At 35.5% G+C, this 18,497-nt stretch overlaps 1 protein-coding gene across 5 annotated transcripts; it reads right to left on the bottom strand.

The window, feature by feature from the left end:
- Positions 1-5,843: 5,843 nt before the first annotated feature.
- LOC144443309 (leucine-rich repeat-containing protein 28-like) lies at positions 5,844-18,464 on the bottom strand. 5 transcript variants are annotated; one of them, XM_078132746.1, is made up of 9 exons: positions 18,327-18,464; positions 15,903-16,180; positions 15,443-15,480; positions 14,830-14,867; positions 13,344-13,481; positions 10,985-11,191; positions 10,656-10,758; positions 9,041-9,240; positions 5,844-8,357 (listed from the first exon to the last, which is right to left on the bottom strand). In XM_078132746.1, the coding sequence occupies exons 1-9, from the start codon at positions 18,331-18,333 to the stop codon at positions 8,110-8,112; spliced, it is 1,257 nt and encodes a 418-aa protein (XP_077988872.1). In that variant the 5' UTR covers positions 18,334-18,464; the 3' UTR covers positions 5,844-8,109. The 5 variants fall into 5 exon arrangements, with proteins under 5 accessions (XP_077988872.1, XP_077988877.1, XP_077988876.1 ...); XM_078132751.1 differs by having other exon boundaries at positions 15,903-16,199; positions 18,327-18,458; XM_078132750.1 differs by having other exon boundaries at positions 15,903-16,175; positions 18,327-18,458.
- Between the last annotated feature and the right edge of the window lie 33 nt (positions 18,465-18,497).

Raw genomic sequence — 18,497 nt, 5'->3', positions numbered from 1 at the left:
CATACATACATACATACATACATACATACATACATACATACATACATACATACATACATACATACATACATACATACATACATACATACATACGTACGTACATACATACATACATACATACATAAACACTCGCATTCACACACACACACACACACACACACACACACACACACACACACCATAAACATACATTTCAAATCTTAGCTAATTTGTAAAGTTAAAGTCAGTTAATTTAGCCAGGTAAAATAATAATAATCCGCAATGGATTGTGTCCTGATGTATGATCTAGGTGAATTCAAACTTTACTGCAAGCTTCTTTAAAGTTTGCATGACCCCCCCAGGATTGGACATAGTGATTGTATAGTTTTTCCATGTGTTCATTCAAACTGGTAGCTATTCCCCTCATCCCCACCCCATCCCCAACCCCCACTCCAGACATCCAAGCTGTCTTTGTGTCATAATCTCATCCCTTGGTATAGGTATCTCTTATAAGTTTGCTGTTGTTTTCAGGTGTACAGTTTTTTGAAATAGTTTATAAAAGCAGCAATATGCTGCACCGAGTACTCAGTCAGAAAGTGAAAAAAAATTAGATTTTAAAAATGTATGTAGATGGTGTCAAAAAAAAATGAATTATTGGCAAATGAATAATGCCAGCTGTATGTTATAAAAAAATTGACTAAAAGTCTCCTCTTTCATATACAAAAAAACAAAGTGTATAGAAATGTATAAATAAGAAGAATTAGTATGATCTCAGATACAAAATATATGTGGCCTTACGCTGAAAACAAAACAAAACAAAACTGGCAATAGGTATAGGAGAGATTTTTATATGTGTTGAATCTTTTATCCAGGTAGTACGTTTTTTGGAAAATGCCATACAAACAACTATGCTTTCCACATGCATTTTGAGAGAGACAGAAAGTAGAACCTTCATCTGTTGCATGTAGTTATAGGTAGTGAAGGTCAAAAGGTCAGCACATAGAATCTAATTTGGATACGTTTCCTCAATGGTACCTCCTGATTTTTTTTTTTCTAACCAAAACTGGGGAAGATGTTACAACAAAGTTGCAGCTGTATCGCCAACAATTAATGTTTGTATAATTTTATATGAATGATCCTTAGCTCTAGAGTGTGTGGCTTTATTTTGTACAATATTTTGCTGCAGATAAAACAAAAAAAAATAAATAAAATAAATGCGAGTGAGTTTTTAAAAAAAAAGAAGACAACAAGAACCACTTATAGATGGTAGAATTAGAATGTAGTTGAACCAGTGTAAGATTTCTTGTACACTATTCCCACAATGCAATTGAGAGCAACTCATTTGCATGCAAGTTTTGACGAAGTAGTGATAGTTTGTTATTACTTTCCTCAAACAGGTCAAAAAAATATCTGGTTATTTATTAATGTTTATTATTATTAATATTTCAAAAAAAAAAGTTGGTATAGAGATGGCACATTTTATTGTCACATACGTGTATTCACTCTGGTATTGTTTTCCTTATTTTTCTTCATAAATGATCATTTTTAGAAGTTATGGACCGGAGAAACCAAAACGTATAGTTTTGTGTTGTCTCACCATCTATGAAAGATTATATATTTTTGTTGAATTTATTGTGGAACTAATTAAATCTAGTGCTTGTTATAAATTGCTGTCTAACGTGACATCTTCCTCTCATTCTGATGTCTTTTTATCCCTGTTTAATAATATAAGTGAAAGTTTTAAGTTTACTTGTCCCAATTGCGGAAATTGTAACTTTTGTGTTCCATAGGAACCATTTACAAAATGATGGGCAACTCTGCGTGCTGCAAACAATAAGCCATGTATAAAAATCATGTGTGTATCGATCATTTTCGTTAAAAAGGCAGAGTATTATTGGTATCATAACATCTATCGATGTGCTGGTCTGTCTATATCATCAAAAATGTTGGAGTATCTTCCTTTGTATCTGCCTATCTGTCTTCAAAGTTATAAAGCCCCACTAGCTGTAACTCTTTGCTGTTTATTATTTATTTTTGCTCGTCGCAAATTTAACTGGAAATGGTTCGTTCATTCTGATCAGCTGAATCAATTATAAACTTATTTATGGTACCGTACACAGGCTTGATGTCCTTGTGTAAATCAGTATAAATAAGAAGCAAAGGCCATTCAATCGTTTGCCAACAAATTATAAACATATTGGATGCTGTTACAGTATGATCACTAAGAGGTCACTGATGAATGCAACAATACATGTGACATAAATAAAGTTGAAACAGAGAAAAATTATGAAGAAAATAGTTCCTGTTGCAGCTGGTTGGGGCTTTAATGAAACATGACGCATGAAATCCAAAACCTACCAGGATGTGAGAATCTTTGTACATAATGTATACATTTGACAAACTGTATTCAAACAGTGGTGTATTTTGATGTATGATAAAATGAAGTAATCACTGAGTACAATTTACAGGTACTAACACTCAAATAAAAATGATTTGAAAGTGAACAGAAAGGCAAATGTAAATTTACTACTATTGCATGCATGGAATTCCAAAAAAGAGTGTGTTGAACTAAGTATGCAGAGAATACTGGTACAAGAAAGACATGGCCAAGTTTAATTGATTTATTAAATTAAAAGATGAAACTGCCACAGAACTGTTTACTTTTAATAACCTCATATCTGATTATTTTGATTTGTAACACAGAGATAAAGAAAAGACATGCATCTCATTAATTTTGTAATTGTTCCCTTTTAGTCAAAAAATGTACAGATTTCTCTGAATATGTCCATGGGTTCAGTCATTGATGACACGGTTGGTTCAACCATTATAATGTAATGGCTGGTTGCCACTGACGATTGTTTGTCATTCAAGAATTTTGTTCAAATGTAGATAGACAGTTCTGGACTTCAATATTCTTACAAGACAGATTTGAGTGTACAGAAAGTTTAGTACCAGTTTAAAATGGTCCCACGTGAGAGTTTTGGGGCTCCTGGCCAGCCTTGTCAAGTGACAACTTTCACTGACGTCTCTACTCCATGACTGAAATACGCAGTCTAGAGTCGGGGACACATCTCCAGATTTTGACTGACAGCAACGTAGCAAAAAAAAGTACTGCTAAACTTAATTATAGAAATGTCTTGTAGGCTAAAACCCTACAAGGTAGAGATTTTTGTAGCAACACAATCGGGGAGGAGTGTTCAGGGATGCGCAAGTCATAAAAATTAGAAAGTTAGAAAATCACTCAACGCTATAGTTAGTACATATCACCTGCATACAGATTTGCACCACGTCATATAATAGCTGTACAAATCCATGGACAAATTCTATTTATTTATTTATTTTAGATAAATTTGTGAGTTTTACAAGTTTAGATGGTGTTAGTAAAACAATGGTCATGGATATTCCTAGGGTTCAAAGCTGGTCTTTGCCATAAAAACACAAAGACTCCAATACTGTCATCCCTGTCATATAGCTGTGTGGCATCTTTTTTGTGCCTACCAATGCACACCTTTTGTTTGCTTGTTTAAAAAAAAATAGGTTTATTGTTCTACACAGTTATTAATATTCATATTTTTATGGAAATTTTTCATCATGCAAAAAAAATTTGGATTGTATGTATGGTTTTTACTGCAATATTACAGTAAAATTTGGCTTAAAGTGTATAATGGTTGTTTTGTTTGGATTATTGTCTGACGGAATGTATGTATGTGTATGGGAGTGTTAGATTTGAACAAGGGATATACTGGTTGAGATGTGACGAAGGATACTAGCTTAGCTGGACATTCAGGACAAACTTTTGGAAAACTGAATGACTAAAAAGGAAAGTATTCAAAAGTGTGTGTGTGTGTGTGTGTGTGTGTGTGTGTGTGTGTGTGTGTCATGATATTTGGCATCATTCTTTTTTAGCCCCAACGGAATCATTGGTTTGGTGTGAAGTGAGTCTTTTGTTTACTGATCTTCACTGGTATGTGCCTCGCCTCCCTATAAAAAGTAATAATATTGAATCCCCAGCCACTACTGATGTTTCCTTTCATCATAGCATAGACAGTATTTGAAAACGCTGACAAGTCGTTATACTTGTACAAACCCACTTTTTTCTAGTTTGTATAAATTATGTTTGATAAAAGATTATGTGTTTAGAATCTTATCGCCCGATAGTCCTGCGTGCAGACGGAGTCCACCGATTAATACAAGAAGGAAATCAACCAAGATAAATTCTTTGTTTGTTCTTCCTAGCTGTCCGAGGACAAGAAAAAAAAGGTTTTTATTGTGCTATTGTCTTCGCGTCTGTTTGTGTCCCAGACATGCTAAGAAGTAATAAAGAATTACAATGTTTGCATGAAAAGCTGTCCCTTGTTTACGTCAATGTCCCAAGGTGTTTTATTCACTAATCACGTGTATTACGTGGCGGCGCTCGTTCATTCATGTTTACATGAGTCTATCTCAATAGCAAAATACCATACTAGGCAATAAATTTGATGAAAGGTGTTAAATCGTTTTTGTTTTGGGTGGAAATTCAATGACATGAACTGACCATGAACCTCAATATATCCCTTTTCTACAAACAGCTGACGAATTACAAAATTTAACCGCTTTAATTAAATATCGATCGGACATGTACTCCGGCGGTCATAGACTGGATTTGACAAACACATCTACGAAAACAATGATAGTGAATGGGATATTTTGATTTACTGTGCAGTGTAGCCCTCACTATAATCGACCATGCTCTTTAGATGTACGCAATTATTTTATTTGTTTTGCTTTTGTTTAGCTCTGATTTCAAAACCATTGTTTTATTAGCGGCACATCATAATCTTCCATATACTCGATACCTTTCAATTGTTGGATGAGTCAGAATACGATGAGTCACTCTGGGCAAGGCACCCACATTCGTAAGCCAAAATTGGTACACGCCCAAACTGCTGTCCTCTTGAACAAGTCACAATTTATCGAAAATTCACAATTTAATACTGCAGCTTTAAAAGTCGACCCTGGACATTTTAGGCGCTAAAAGAACAGTTTTTGAACTTCTGCGAGATAAGATTTAAAAATCTTACGAATTATGTTATTCCTCTCTTTCTAAAGATAATTTCCTTTGTTTTCATTTATTTGTATTTATTCACGAACTATAGATATGCAGGAGACAGTTAGTTAAAAATTGCAGCTTTGAATAAAAAAGATAACACGGAAGACGTGGTATTTTAGAAGGTAGCCCGTATCTATGCTATGCTTATGAGAGAAAATACATGGGTATAACATATCTCGTCTCCGAATTTAACGTTTTGTGGTCATGGATAACAAAAATTAAGTGATATATTCAGAAATTAAAAATTAAATTTGCATTATGTCTGTAGCCAGGGGTCTGTAGTCTCAAAAAAAAGTGAGAGTCTACATTAATCACAAACTTTTGGGTTTATCATCATTTTGTCTTCCGATCCGCTGCGCCATCAGACTGTCCGATTCATTCCGAGTACAGTAATACTAGCACATGACCGTAACACCTACATACGAACTCCTCTGCTTAAAATAGTGTTCACTTCAATCATTCAAAGGTAGTTGTTTTTCAATGATACAAGCAAGAAGATTTTCAAATGAGTTCGTTTTTTGATAAAGTTAACGATGTCATCTCATAGTAGCCTCTGCTGTTCTTACTGAAAGTCGTCACTAGAGGGCGCCATCACCGATAATATCCCGGGATTATTGTACATCGCTTCAATTGCATCGACAACAGAGGGTTCAGCAATAGCCAATCATACACCAAATTATATTTCTCCTTCAAAAAACACACTTTAACAAATATATGCACAATCTTGAAATATATCTGGTGTAAGTTTAAATTCATAAAAGTGACCAGCAGAACATTCAAGCTGTCAAAATCTTATTTTTATTTACATTATAAACATGCCTTGCTGTTGTCACAACTCACAATGTGGTGATTTGGGGTGAATTACTGTCCCGGGCCCAGTTTTACTATGAAAACTGTAGCGGTTGCACCACTTCGATCGATGCAAGGTACAAAAATGATGGTCAACATGAAGTTCCAACCTTATGAACCTGTTTACTGTCGAGAGATGATGGTAAACGCATGAAAATACTACAAGAAACCCAACTCTGTATCTCACACATTAGAAGTAAATTTTTATCAACTTACCAACATCTCAGTAGGAAATGCAGAACCTTTTATCATTGAAGGCTTGAAAGTTTTTGAAATTTGGTTACAAATGTGAAAATGAAGTTCAGCAATCACATTGACCCCTCCCCTAAATGAACAAAATTCACTTACTGACCTTTTGTGATTGTCCCTTACGTTAAAAGAAATTGTTAAACAATATTCATATTACAATTTGATGCTATAAGATTAAAAAATCTAAAAAATTTTCTCTCAACATTTTCCATAATAAAAATCAGACTTCTACAACTATCGTTGTAGAATAATTTCTTGTGCGCAAGAATAGAGTTGTAAAAAACACTAGTACATAAACATTATCAGAATAACTGGTAAACCATGACAGTTAGAATGCACTTCAACCTCAGGTATTAATTTTGATGAATATCAAAGTTCTAAAATCTCTCTAAAATTTGATTTTTTTCCAAATAAGAACAGGTATTTGGGGGTCACCATCTTGTTTTCAAGGAAATTAGCAACCTCTTATTTTCAAATTGAGTTATAAACAAGTATTCGGCAGCCATATTGGATTCTACGGCCATATTGGATTCTACGGCCATATTGGATTCTAAAATGGCTTAATTTTGATATCATGTTAACCTCTATTTTAAGTAAAAAATGTCCAGTCAGGTACACTTGTATTGATTACTGCTATCAACTTTCATATAATTTTAGGTGATGTAATGACACCTTGGTAACTTACGTAACTTTGAAATATCTTACATGTTCTGTCATTTTGTGGATTTACTGCAAGGGTTTGTGGGAAAACCTTGCAGGAAGTGACAACATATTTACCACAATCTTTGTCTTGACAGTGATTGTGGTAAATGTGATGTCATATCCTGTGACATATATGTCATGGCCATCAACTGGTCAAACCTTAGAGTGTACATCCACTTCGGGTGGTTTATTATTAACCAGGTAGTTGAGCCTTTGGTTTTCTAAGATAGACCACAGACAAGGAAGTGATAGACACAAACTAAAACTGTTGTTGCAACATGTTGATACAACAGTGATAAGATACTGAAAGAATGTGGGTTTAATTATAGTCTCAGTAAGGAGGCATCTCTGAAAACTAGTTTATTGAGAATTACATGAACTTGCAGCGCTGTTTTGGGACTTCCAACATTTACGCTATCTTGATTACAGGGTGATTAGGATCACGCAGCAGAGGAACTGCTATCACCCACTTGTGTAATCCACCACATTGAAGAACGACAGATTTAGTTCGCGTCTATCTCAGTAAACCAAAGGCTGGATTACCAAAGTCGTATTTCTTAGATATACTGGCTTGAAACCCTATAATACTGTATAATGCACTCCTCTCATGTCAAATAAAATATTAGTAAAATTATCCAATACTGTAAAATTACAAATACTATAAGGTGCTGAGGTAGAAAAACAATTGTGGAAATGTTCAAAATGCCCCTTTCAAAGAGATAAGTCTTCTAGTCTTTTATAAAGAATGGTGAAGAATGGGCGACTCACATAGATGTGGTTATACAGGTTAGACTGTATCATGTGAGTACATACTACTTTTACTCAAGAAAGTTTGTATCTTCTGTAAATGAAACAAACTGCAGACCTATCATTTGATACATTGCAATTCACTGTTTACAGGGTTTACAAGCTGACTTTATACATTATTTGCCCATTGCTACAGTATTCTACTTACTGAAGTATACTTAACCATAACTTACAACTGTGTTTAACGCTTTCGACCTTTACTCAAGGACTTCATCAGCAAATAAGTGATGTGTATTCTCAAACTAAGTAATAAACACCTTTGTTTTAGTGCATAGTATTTACTTCAGTCTGCTGATGAAGTCCTTAGTGAAAGGACGAAAACTTTCAACACAGCTTTCTAAAAACTGTTTGTGTTGGAAATTGCCAAGTTTATACTGTGTGGTATTAGCTAATACCACACAGTTTAACTTACATAAAATCATGCATTGTGATAATCAAACTGGGACTGGGAACCTAGTAAAGAGTTTAAGACATTGTTTTGAACAACACAAACCAAGGAAAGGTATAGAATTAGGTTCTTTATCCTGCCATGGTTGAGCCCAGCCTAATTTGAAGATCCTTGCATATGCAACCGTAAAGATGGGTTTCTCACAGGCATTAGGTGCCAGACAGTGTGCTGTAGGTGTGTGTAGAAGATCTGATAAGTATCGAGGTAAGTCTGTTTGCTCAATATACAGCTTTCCTGCAACAAAATCAAAACACAGATTTAGACAGATTTATACACATAAAAACAGAGATTCTAAGAAACTTTGTGAAAATATGGAAACTTTGACAGTTGTATATGATAGCATGCCCTCAAATGGTTAACCTGATTGGCTGCCATCAACGACACAATGTCCACTTGGGTGCCATGTTGTGTTTACTAGTTTTACATGTAAAGATAACAATCTCTATACACTTACTGATTCTGTGACACTCAAAAATTACCTAAATGGCATTTGCCTCACTTTGTTTCTGAAGCTAGGTCAACGTCTTTTTGTCACAGCACCTTTCAGTTACTCTCAAGCTAATGTTTATGTCATAGGCAGCCATGTTGGAAAAACAGTCAACATAGATAGTATGAAAGGAACTCTATGATTGGTTGCTGGATAATGACTGTTTGCAACTGCTGGGGATGTGCTAATGTATAAAACCATCAAAGAAAAGTGTTCATGGCAAAAGATATTGTAGTCATGAGCTCTTGATTATTGAAGGTGAAAAATACTTTCACACTGTTCATCAGTCGACCATTCCACTCTTTTGGTATTTATTCATGAAATATTCAAATTAATTCCCCTTTCATGTGACTCTAAGATCTGTTGGGTTCTGGTATTTTTTCATCACCTGTGACTTCTGGGTCAAAGGTCATTTTGCTTTCTGCCTTACCTTTTTGGCTATCTTTTAAATTTTTGTATCTATAAACAACTTTCAGACAACAGTCAAGAAGACTGGGTACATCTGCTTGATTTGCATCTTGTAGAGTGTACACCTGTTTAATCTCAGGTGGCACTGGTGTGATGTATCCATCCATTTCAATAAGTAACCTTGAATCTTCTGCTATCTGTTGAACATCAGCACTGTGGCAACTGTGTCAAAAATATCTCAGATTTATTTCAAGGTCTAGATCAGTTTCATGTACTTTTACTTTTCACAGGTAATTTCTATTCATAATGATTTTAAATACATTACTTTAAAGGTCGGTAAGTTATTGAAATAATTAGTTCTTGTATCATGGTTTTGTCAAACTGTTCATTTTCTGGCTTTACCACTAGGTGGCGAGAATGGGACAGGTTATCAAGGCAAATTAGAGAATCTCTCCACAGCAGAGGACAAGTGGGCAATACCATGAACAGGGTCAAAAGGGCAATACCATGAACAGGGTCAAGATGGCATATCAACTACATCATCTCTATGATCATATCATAGCCACTATGCCAGCTAGTGGTGAAGCAAGTAAATGGACAATTTGACAAAGCCTGTCGACATGAACAGGCGAGAAATTACTTGTAAGTATTAAATAAGAACCCTTGGTCATGATACAACAACCAATTATTAATATATATAATCAGTATTTATACTGTATAGTTCTTTAAGTAATTCAGTGCTTCTCTCATAGAAGTCTTGTGAGGGCTGCCCCTCATGGATTCAGTGTTAATACAGGAGGAAACTGGAGTGCCCAGGGAAAACCTGTGTTGTTCAATAAAGTCAAACTGAATGACAATCTTATTACTTACAGTGTGGCAAATTTCAAACCCAGAGTAGGGCTCAAAGCCTGACACAGAGAGGGAAGTGGCTTAAACCACTTAGTAACTGACAACCCCAAATACCAGAATCTCTGCAATACTATTAAAGTTTTGAATAGTCATCATGACACATACATTTCATAAAATTTTGAATGGTTTATAAAAAGTAACTCGTATTTCTTTGCAATTCTTTTCATTGAAGATGCAATGGCAATGAAAATGGGAGTTGTGGTCCCAACCAAAATGATGTATTGTTCATGGTGTGTAATTTAAAGCTGGGTAAGTTTCACCAGATTTTTACCTGTTATCAGAATTCCACATTGAAATTATGGTACATGGTATGGAAATTTACACAAGGCTTACCAAACCCCCTCTTTGTTATCAGGATTCCACACCAAATATATGGTACCAGGTATAAAAATTTTGATAAGTTTTACTAGACTTCTCTCCTCAGTACTAGGGTTCACAAAACCTAAAAACAACAACTGAGTATCAACATTTCTTGGTTTCAACCCTACCATGCTTTTTTTTGGCCTTTCACCACAGAAACTCACAATTATGTCTATAGTCTGTTAGGTAGACAGTGAAGGGCGCCCTCGGGGTCAATCCCATTCACACAGCAGGCCAGTGAGGGCAGAGCAACACGATGCATCTTACAGTCTAACAATGGCCCTATACACAAATATGATATATGGGGCATACTGAATGTAATCAGTTAGTGAGTATGCATAAGTAGAATACATGTATTTCTAACTCACCTGTTTGCACCAATACCTTTATTCCAGAGACTAAATGGCACACAATACAATAGTGGGTTACTATCAAGATACACTGATTTCAAAGATGGCATCATACCAAGGTCTGAATCACAAAAAAAATAAAATTATCATTTTTTCAGTCTTTAAAAATACAACTCGAGACACAACTAGCTCTGTTCACCTGACTCAATGTATGTCCACAGATACAAAAAAATATAAATGTTGACATGTTTAATATGGGAATTAATTTCCAATGTTTCTCCTTTCTAAAACGCAAGTATTCCTTTTCATGGTATCTCCTGAGATCAAGAATACAAAGATAGTCTCACCTGAAGGCACATGTGTCAATTTGTTGCCAACGGCTGAAATCTCCTCCAGATACGTCATGTTGACTAGTTGTCTTGGTAACTCTCTGAGTTGATTTCTGTCTAGTGTGAGTGATTTCAGTGAATGGCAATGACATATTTCAGATGGGATACTTGTTATTCTATTATTAACAGCTTCCAAGTTAATCAATTCCTTCAAGTTACCAATTTCTGAAATGAAACAAATCAAATATTCTCGTCAGCTGATATAAAATTTTACTACCTAGGCATATGAAAAAATAACAATCATTTAATGTGGTGGTTGACATCATGACTGCCACTCCGCTCAAAACGCAGTGTAAGTATAAACATACTTTATTCTTTTATCTTATTTTACTTTGACATGACGTAAAATACTATTACAAAATTCAAAAATGTATTAAATCTGTTGAATTTTATTTTCTTCAAACTGATATTTTTTTGAGCGACAGACTACATTTTATACATGAGAATAATCACATATAACTTATAAGGTAATACATGGGACAGTATATACATGTTGACTGGTTGCCACAGCGACATCATATGTATGTTTCCTCAAGGGACTGTGCGTTACCCCAACACAGTTTGCTAATCCCTCAGGCATTGCCCTCAGGAAATAGAAGTATACTGAATCCATGTGGAATTGCTTAAAGCTATTGAATAGAAATGGCTGGACATCGTTTTATCAGTTGTTGATCATTAAAACTGGCATTGAAGGTATTGAGAAGTCTCCTCTTATCAGTGTGCCCTCTCAGCCAATTTGACGCGCCACTGACGCACACAATTTCGAGTGACGCACCAAAATTTGATGTTGCCCTATCACTTACTATGTTGTGACTCACAAGAAATGCAAGTTTTTCTCATTTTGACTCACAACTACAAAATTTGGCTATCATTAGAGGGCACACTGCTCCTTATGGTCATTCATAAATGTTGAAACGTCCCAAAATCACCCAAAGTCTGGTAATTCTATCTAAAACTAGCGAAACAACCTCTCCTTATTATCATAAAGCCACTTTGTACAGCTACACATAGCCATAATAGCACACAGCAAAATGCAACATATACAAATATACACATTCAACTGAACACACTATTCAAGTCTGCACAGTTTAAGAGATGTCTTTATGAACTTTTAGTTTCATTATGAATCCTACTGTGTACTGTGATCAAATGTCTGTGCAAGAGACAACACTTTATACCCAACTAAAGCATAAAGCATTTTCACTGCTTGTCATAATCATTTCAGTATAGCATCCATATCAAGTGTAAATGTATACTGTTCTATTTGCTTTAATTATCAGCCTAGTGAGGTGTCTCTAAATAAATGTAATCAATTATGTAAACAGTGTTATCAGTGTAAAGTACAAATTGGTCATAAAACCACAAGATACTAAACATAGATGTCCTAAGATATGGACATCTCACTCAAAGTTACAAAGTTTGGGCCACTCTCACTACACTAGCCCCATCTACACATAGGTCGTCCTACCTGAGGCAGTCCCAAGTCCCAAGATAGATTTGTGTCTACACGTAGGAAGGTTACAGCGGAGATGTCGCGCCTTCCGTCCTGACAGTACATAGGACAAAGTCAGGAGGGTTTCAGGAAACCTCTCAAGGGTGTCCTAAGTCAGGACAGTTTCAGGACAATTTCAGGGCGCGTTTGCGTCTACACGGGCTTCAAGCTATCCTGAATCCTACCTCAGGTAGGATTTTTAGTGCCGTGTAGATGGGGGTAGTGTGTTAGTTGACAACACTGTTTATAAATTGAGTACAGTTGGAAGGGCCACATGTCAGTCTTATAATTAAACCATTATTATTTTACACTGGATATGGATGCTATAAATGATTGTGATAAGAAGGGAAAACACTTTAGTTGGTTGTTAAGCATTGTATATCCATTTGATAGTGGACGTGATAAGGAGAAGATTTTCTGCAACCTGTATAAAGCTAGTTTTAACTATCCACTACTGATAAAATGACATTCTGATCACATCAGTTTCATAATATATTGATGCAAACTCATCTGAACTTTTGAAACACTACACACAATCAATAATGATTTGTAAAAGCAAAACTGAAGCTTTTGTCCACACCTGTGGACTTGTTCACAATTGACAATTTCCCAATCGTTTCAAAATTTCCCCTCACGGGATCAATAAAGTATACATTAATTTCTATTTAAACAGCTGCACTGATTATAATAAGTTAACATACCTTTGGTGAATCCATGGGCAAAAAATACATTGTGTTTTTTTCTTTCTGATGTCATTGAATGAAATGATGAATATATTTTAAGTAGAGAAAAACATCCTAACAGTTTGATAGTTATTTTACCTACCTGGTGGAAGTTTAGTTAGCTCATTATTTGAAAGATGAAGTTTCTTCAAAGTATGTAAATCTCCAATTGTTGGTGGAATGCTCTGTAGCTTATTGCAGCAAACATCCAAAGATTCCAACTTTCCTAAATTGGATATTTCTACAAAGAGGCAAATAAATCAAAATATGGTCAGAATAGGCCAAAAAAATATATATATCTGGTTCTGGTCAGCGAGCGCATGCCCTGAATACCCTCACGTCGATCCTTTTTTTTCCGATAATTTTTGCTTTCCCGTTCCTTATTTATTCCTGATATCAGGAGAACAAGCAGCTGAAATCTACCCTACATGCCAAGACTGCTTAAATACAAAGCCTAAACTGCTTCGAAGAAAAAGGAAGTTTTTCAAGAGATAAATATGATAGAACAGAGTATGTAAAGTGTCAAAAAAGTGTGTATTTACTAATTTGAAAAAAAAAAAAAAATTCGGAAAAAAAAAAATTTGCGTCGTCGCACCACTTTAGAAAATTTACCCTGACCAGAACCAGATATTTTTTTTTTGGCCATATCGTAAAATTAATCAATGTTGATGTAATCTTATTAATATCTGATGAAGATTGGTTTTGTGCTTTGTATTTTGTATCATTAGATCAAAGATACAGCATTGTTTATTTTTTAATTTTTAATTTTTGTGCACATAATGCTACAGAGATCCATTCAGGTTTGGGACAACGTGACAGGGCTATGTTACACTATATCATGTTGCTGTGGACTGCACCTGCAGGCTCCATGTGAATAATTGTCCCTGACTTTTCAATAAATTACTCCAGGAGTCCCCCGAAATTTGCACTTGTCTTGTGAGTGAGACATGGTTGAGTGATACAGCCTACTCATCGAATCTGGATAATCATGTCGTTTCCTAGGAAAACCAAAGCCTTTTGTTCATCAAATTTAATTTTAATCAGATTAGTCTCAGTTACCCAGACTCTCACCACTGAGGGCGCTACTATGAGACCACCCAGAGGAGAGTCTGGGGAAATGTAATCCCAATTCGCCCACATTGGATTTCTCTTCCCAAAGCAGAGCATTTTGGGGAATACATCATGTCCAACATTGCATGTTGAATGATCCAGGTTCCTTCGCAACAGGTTTGCATGTCTCAAGTGATTGGTACATCTTGATTACAAAGTATGGGCCTCGTAAACCAATTTTTCATGACTTGCAAGAAATGTACTGCTTGACTTCCAGCGCGGCCGACTTGGGATTACGTTTCCCCCAGACTCTCTTCTGGGTAGTCTTGTAGTAGAGCCCCCAGGAGTAAGAGTATGGGTAACTGAAACTATAGTCAGATAGGATGACAATAAACAGCACAGAACCAAAGACAATGACACACGTTGTCATGATGTAGAGAGACCAGGGTTTAAATTCCATATTTTCTGTTCGAACATGTACAACAAGGCTTGCTTATGGAATAATAATCTGTATTTATAATTTGCTAAAGTTTTCTTACCGTTTGGTAGATCAACTATTGAATTTGAGTGGAGATACCTGCAAGAGAATGAAGGATTTAAAAAAATATATATATTTTGAAAAATTCATCTAATTACAACATATTCTCTCAAGTGATGAACAGATTACATTTTTCTGTTTCTTTGGTAAAAACATGACCCAGTTCTAAAATACAGAACCAATAATTCATCAATTCATTCAGTTTTAATGATTTTTATCATCAATGCCCAAACAGCTGATTTTCCCCACTGAAAAATAAACAACTGTTTACTAGAAATCCCAGACACCCTTTTTTAGGATGTAATTACATAGACTTACTACCCGGTAGAAACCAAACTCAATAAATTGCAAAAAGCTAGAAAGTGTCTGAAAAGTGTCACGGTTATTGTATGTACAATAATAAACATTTTACACATTTTAAAATATTTTTTGCCATTTATTGAGTTACAAACAAGACTTGGTATATGTTGTTTCACAATGTTGTTTCAAGTAGGAAAATACAGTAAAGTTATTTTATGAGTAAAAAATCCAAAATAAATACCAATATGTCATCCATATGGCCACTCTAGTGTTAAGTATTAGTCTTAGGGGATATGGCCTATACTATAACTTACAATTCAACTAATCCTGATAATCTTCCGATGTCAGTAGGCTGTAAGAGAGAAATAATAGCCGAGTTTTTTACTCAGGTGAAAATACTTGCACAAAACCTTGAGTAAACTATTCTTGTATGATGTTAATTAATTTCAATGCATGACTTTGCAATTTTCTTCTGACATAACATTGTTAGAACAGCTGATTGCACAGTAGGGGTTTCCTTGACATTTCCGTACATAATAAATTACTTCATTGTATCGTTCATAACTTTACCTTGATATCAGGTTTGAAATCAGTCAATTGCAAGTAATGGTTAGTGCACCTTAGTAAGTAGAATACTGTGGGTATCTTTTAAATATGCATAAAATATAACGCCCAAAAATGTACAAACTCAGCTTGTACCCTTTTTAATCAGTTATAAAACTCTTCCATATTTTTTTGGATCAACTTTACGTTTTCCACTTTTCGACAACTCACAAGGGTTTGAAGTAGATTCCTCTTCAGATATAACCTTTCTACAATGTTGCATATTGGCGGCTTCAGAAGGTTTTTTGGTATTTCTACCAGACCTTTGTAGTTCATATACAGAATAGTATGTCCATATTTTGTGGCTTCTGTGATGATGTCATCAACAGAACTGAACTCATGGTCTTCAGCAATCATGGTGACTTGCCGACATCCTGTTTCTTGTGCCAAGGAAAACAGAAACACACTACTGTCAAGAGATTGCTGGTTATCTTTGTTGTGAATCTGATCTGAAAAGAAGTAAGAATTCTAAGAAAATACTACAGTAACTATAGAAATCAAGCTATAGGCAAATTAAGATAGACACACGCTAAAAACTATTGTTGGTGCATGTTGTAGATAACACAAGTGAGTGATAGCAGTGCCCTGCAGTGTGCCCTCATGACATGCCACTGATGCACACAATTTCTAGTGACGCACCAACATTTGGTGTTCCCCTATCTCTCTTACTATGTGGTGACTCACAAGAAATAAGAAATGCCACTTTTTCTCATTTTGACTCACAACAACATTTGGCTATCATTAGAGGGCATACTGGGACCTTGGTTATATGGATATAATCACCCTGTAATCAAAAAGTAGTGTGAAGAACATGTTTGGCAAGTTGAGAAGGGACACTATCCCATTTTGTTTGTAATTATGTCCAATGATAGCTTATATCAATGTATTGTAATATAAATTTTACTTTGTGTCTAATCTTGGTTTGCTTATAACCAGAGTAAGTTGTGACTGTGGTTCTAATCTTGTCCGGTCCTCTCTGTCCTGTGAAAAGCTGTGCACAAAATCAGAATGTACCCTAGCACTCCCTAATATCTGAGCTAATATCACATAGAATTAACAGGCCAAGGAGGCAGTTATCTCTAATCAATTGACAATTCATTCATTTGAAATCTGTCTGACGACAATTGTCCCCACTCAGATGACTGAGAGTCATAATATCAGAAAAATCCCAATTTCAAGATTTAATAATAATAATCTTTTATGTTTATCCAAATAAAGTCATAAATTTGTTGAATGGTCGCCACAAGAGCAGCACCCTAGTGTTGAAGAAGCAGGTGGAAACCAGAGTACAAGTGAAAAACCTGCATTGTTCGACAGGGTCAAACGGAGCATCACTCTTCTTACATACAGACCTAGTTAAATTTTATTCAAACCCAGGCGATATTTGGCGGGTTCGAACCCAAACTATAGAGGTAAGAGGTGTATGAACTAACCGGTCAGCCACCGACAACCCATTTTTTGTAAAATGGGCAGGGTTTATTGTTGACAAAGACATGTCGAATAAGTAGACAGCTGATCAATCACTAATATTTGACAGCTGGACCTGTTAATTTTAGTTGACTATGTTGAAATATTGGCATGCCAGCAAATGTGCTGGCATGACAGGTTCTGGTTCTGTGCACAGCTTTTTGCAAGATGCTGCGATTGGTACAATGCCAGAATCAAGACCCAACTTTTTCTGTCTGCAAGCAGGACTATAGCTATCGTTGTGTACTCAATTACAAATGTACTATTACTACAGCTACCATAGACTACTAAGTACTATGGAAATCACGCTATACTATAGTACATAATATACTTATAGCTTTATTTCCAGAGTACCATATGATATATATAGTATTAAATTGAGTTCACAATGATTGGAGTACAGTGTCTGACTATTTCAGTGCTTAGTAAATACACTGTACATTCTCTGCAGGCATATATGGTGTCCCTGATTGCAACCTACCTTTATTTTGTATGGAAACAATAGAAGTTTAGATCCACAAGGGTCTATGTTTAGATAATGCCATTTTCTCATGTATATTTCATGACACTATATTGTCATTTTCCTGGGAGAACAATATTAAAATTTGAAAGATACAGGGGTGTAGATCAATATGATTAAAATCCGATGTAGATGTCCGCTAATCGCGTTCATTGCTATTTTACCTTCGTTATTTTGCCTGAATTGACTTCTTGCTACATGTAGAGGAGGCGATCAGGCTAAAAATGTAAACATGTACCAAGAAGGTCAATTCAGGCAAAATAACGAAGGTAAAATAGCAATGAAGGATTAGCCGACATCTACATCGGATTTTAATCAGATTGGGGTGTAGGCGATGAGAGCTAACTGGCAACCTTCTTTTTTGTTCAAAAATTTACTAGCCTAGTTCCTATTTGTTATCGTTATGATTCACACCTCCAGAAACTGCCGTGGCATCCAGACTCGGTTTAATGACTACGACTGATTTATCTTGACCTTGTGACTAGCAGTAGCACTACAAGCACTACTAATAAGCATTCCCACTTCCGGGTTGTACATATTAAAAATTTGTTCCAGACTGCTATTTGTACTACATATTTCGTATAATGTTTCATGAGCATTTTACTTACGATTCATATCCTTGATTTAACAAAAATCACGAGACTAGTTTCGCCCTGGCCAATACATTGCAATTTATGGGTAGGCGTATGCTACGTACAAGTTCATAAAAGTCCTCTTATTCAAGCCTTTCATTTAGATCATTTACATTTGCGCCCTCTCGCGGTGTCATTTGTCAAGCT

The sequence above is a fragment of the Glandiceps talaboti genome, chromosome 12 (assembly GCF_964340395.1).
Source record: "Glandiceps talaboti chromosome 12, keGlaTala1.1, whole genome shotgun sequence".
Lineage (NCBI taxonomy): Eukaryota > Metazoa > Hemichordata > Enteropneusta > Spengelidae > Glandiceps > Glandiceps talaboti.
This window is presented reverse-complemented; position numbering and strand designations above follow the sequence as displayed.

What these genes read in the sequence shown, in the direction of transcription:
- LOC144443309 (XM_078132746.1), bottom strand. An exon ending in GGAATCTACTTCAAACCCTT is followed by an intron (nt 15,481 to 15,902) that starts GTGAGTTGTCGA and finishes TCTCTCTTACAG; the next exon opens with CCTACTGACATCGGAAGATT. An exon ending in ATTGACACATGTGCCTTCAG is followed by an intron (nt 10,759 to 10,984) that starts GTGAGACTATCT and finishes TTTGTGATTCAG; the next exon opens with ACCTTGGTATGATGCCATCT.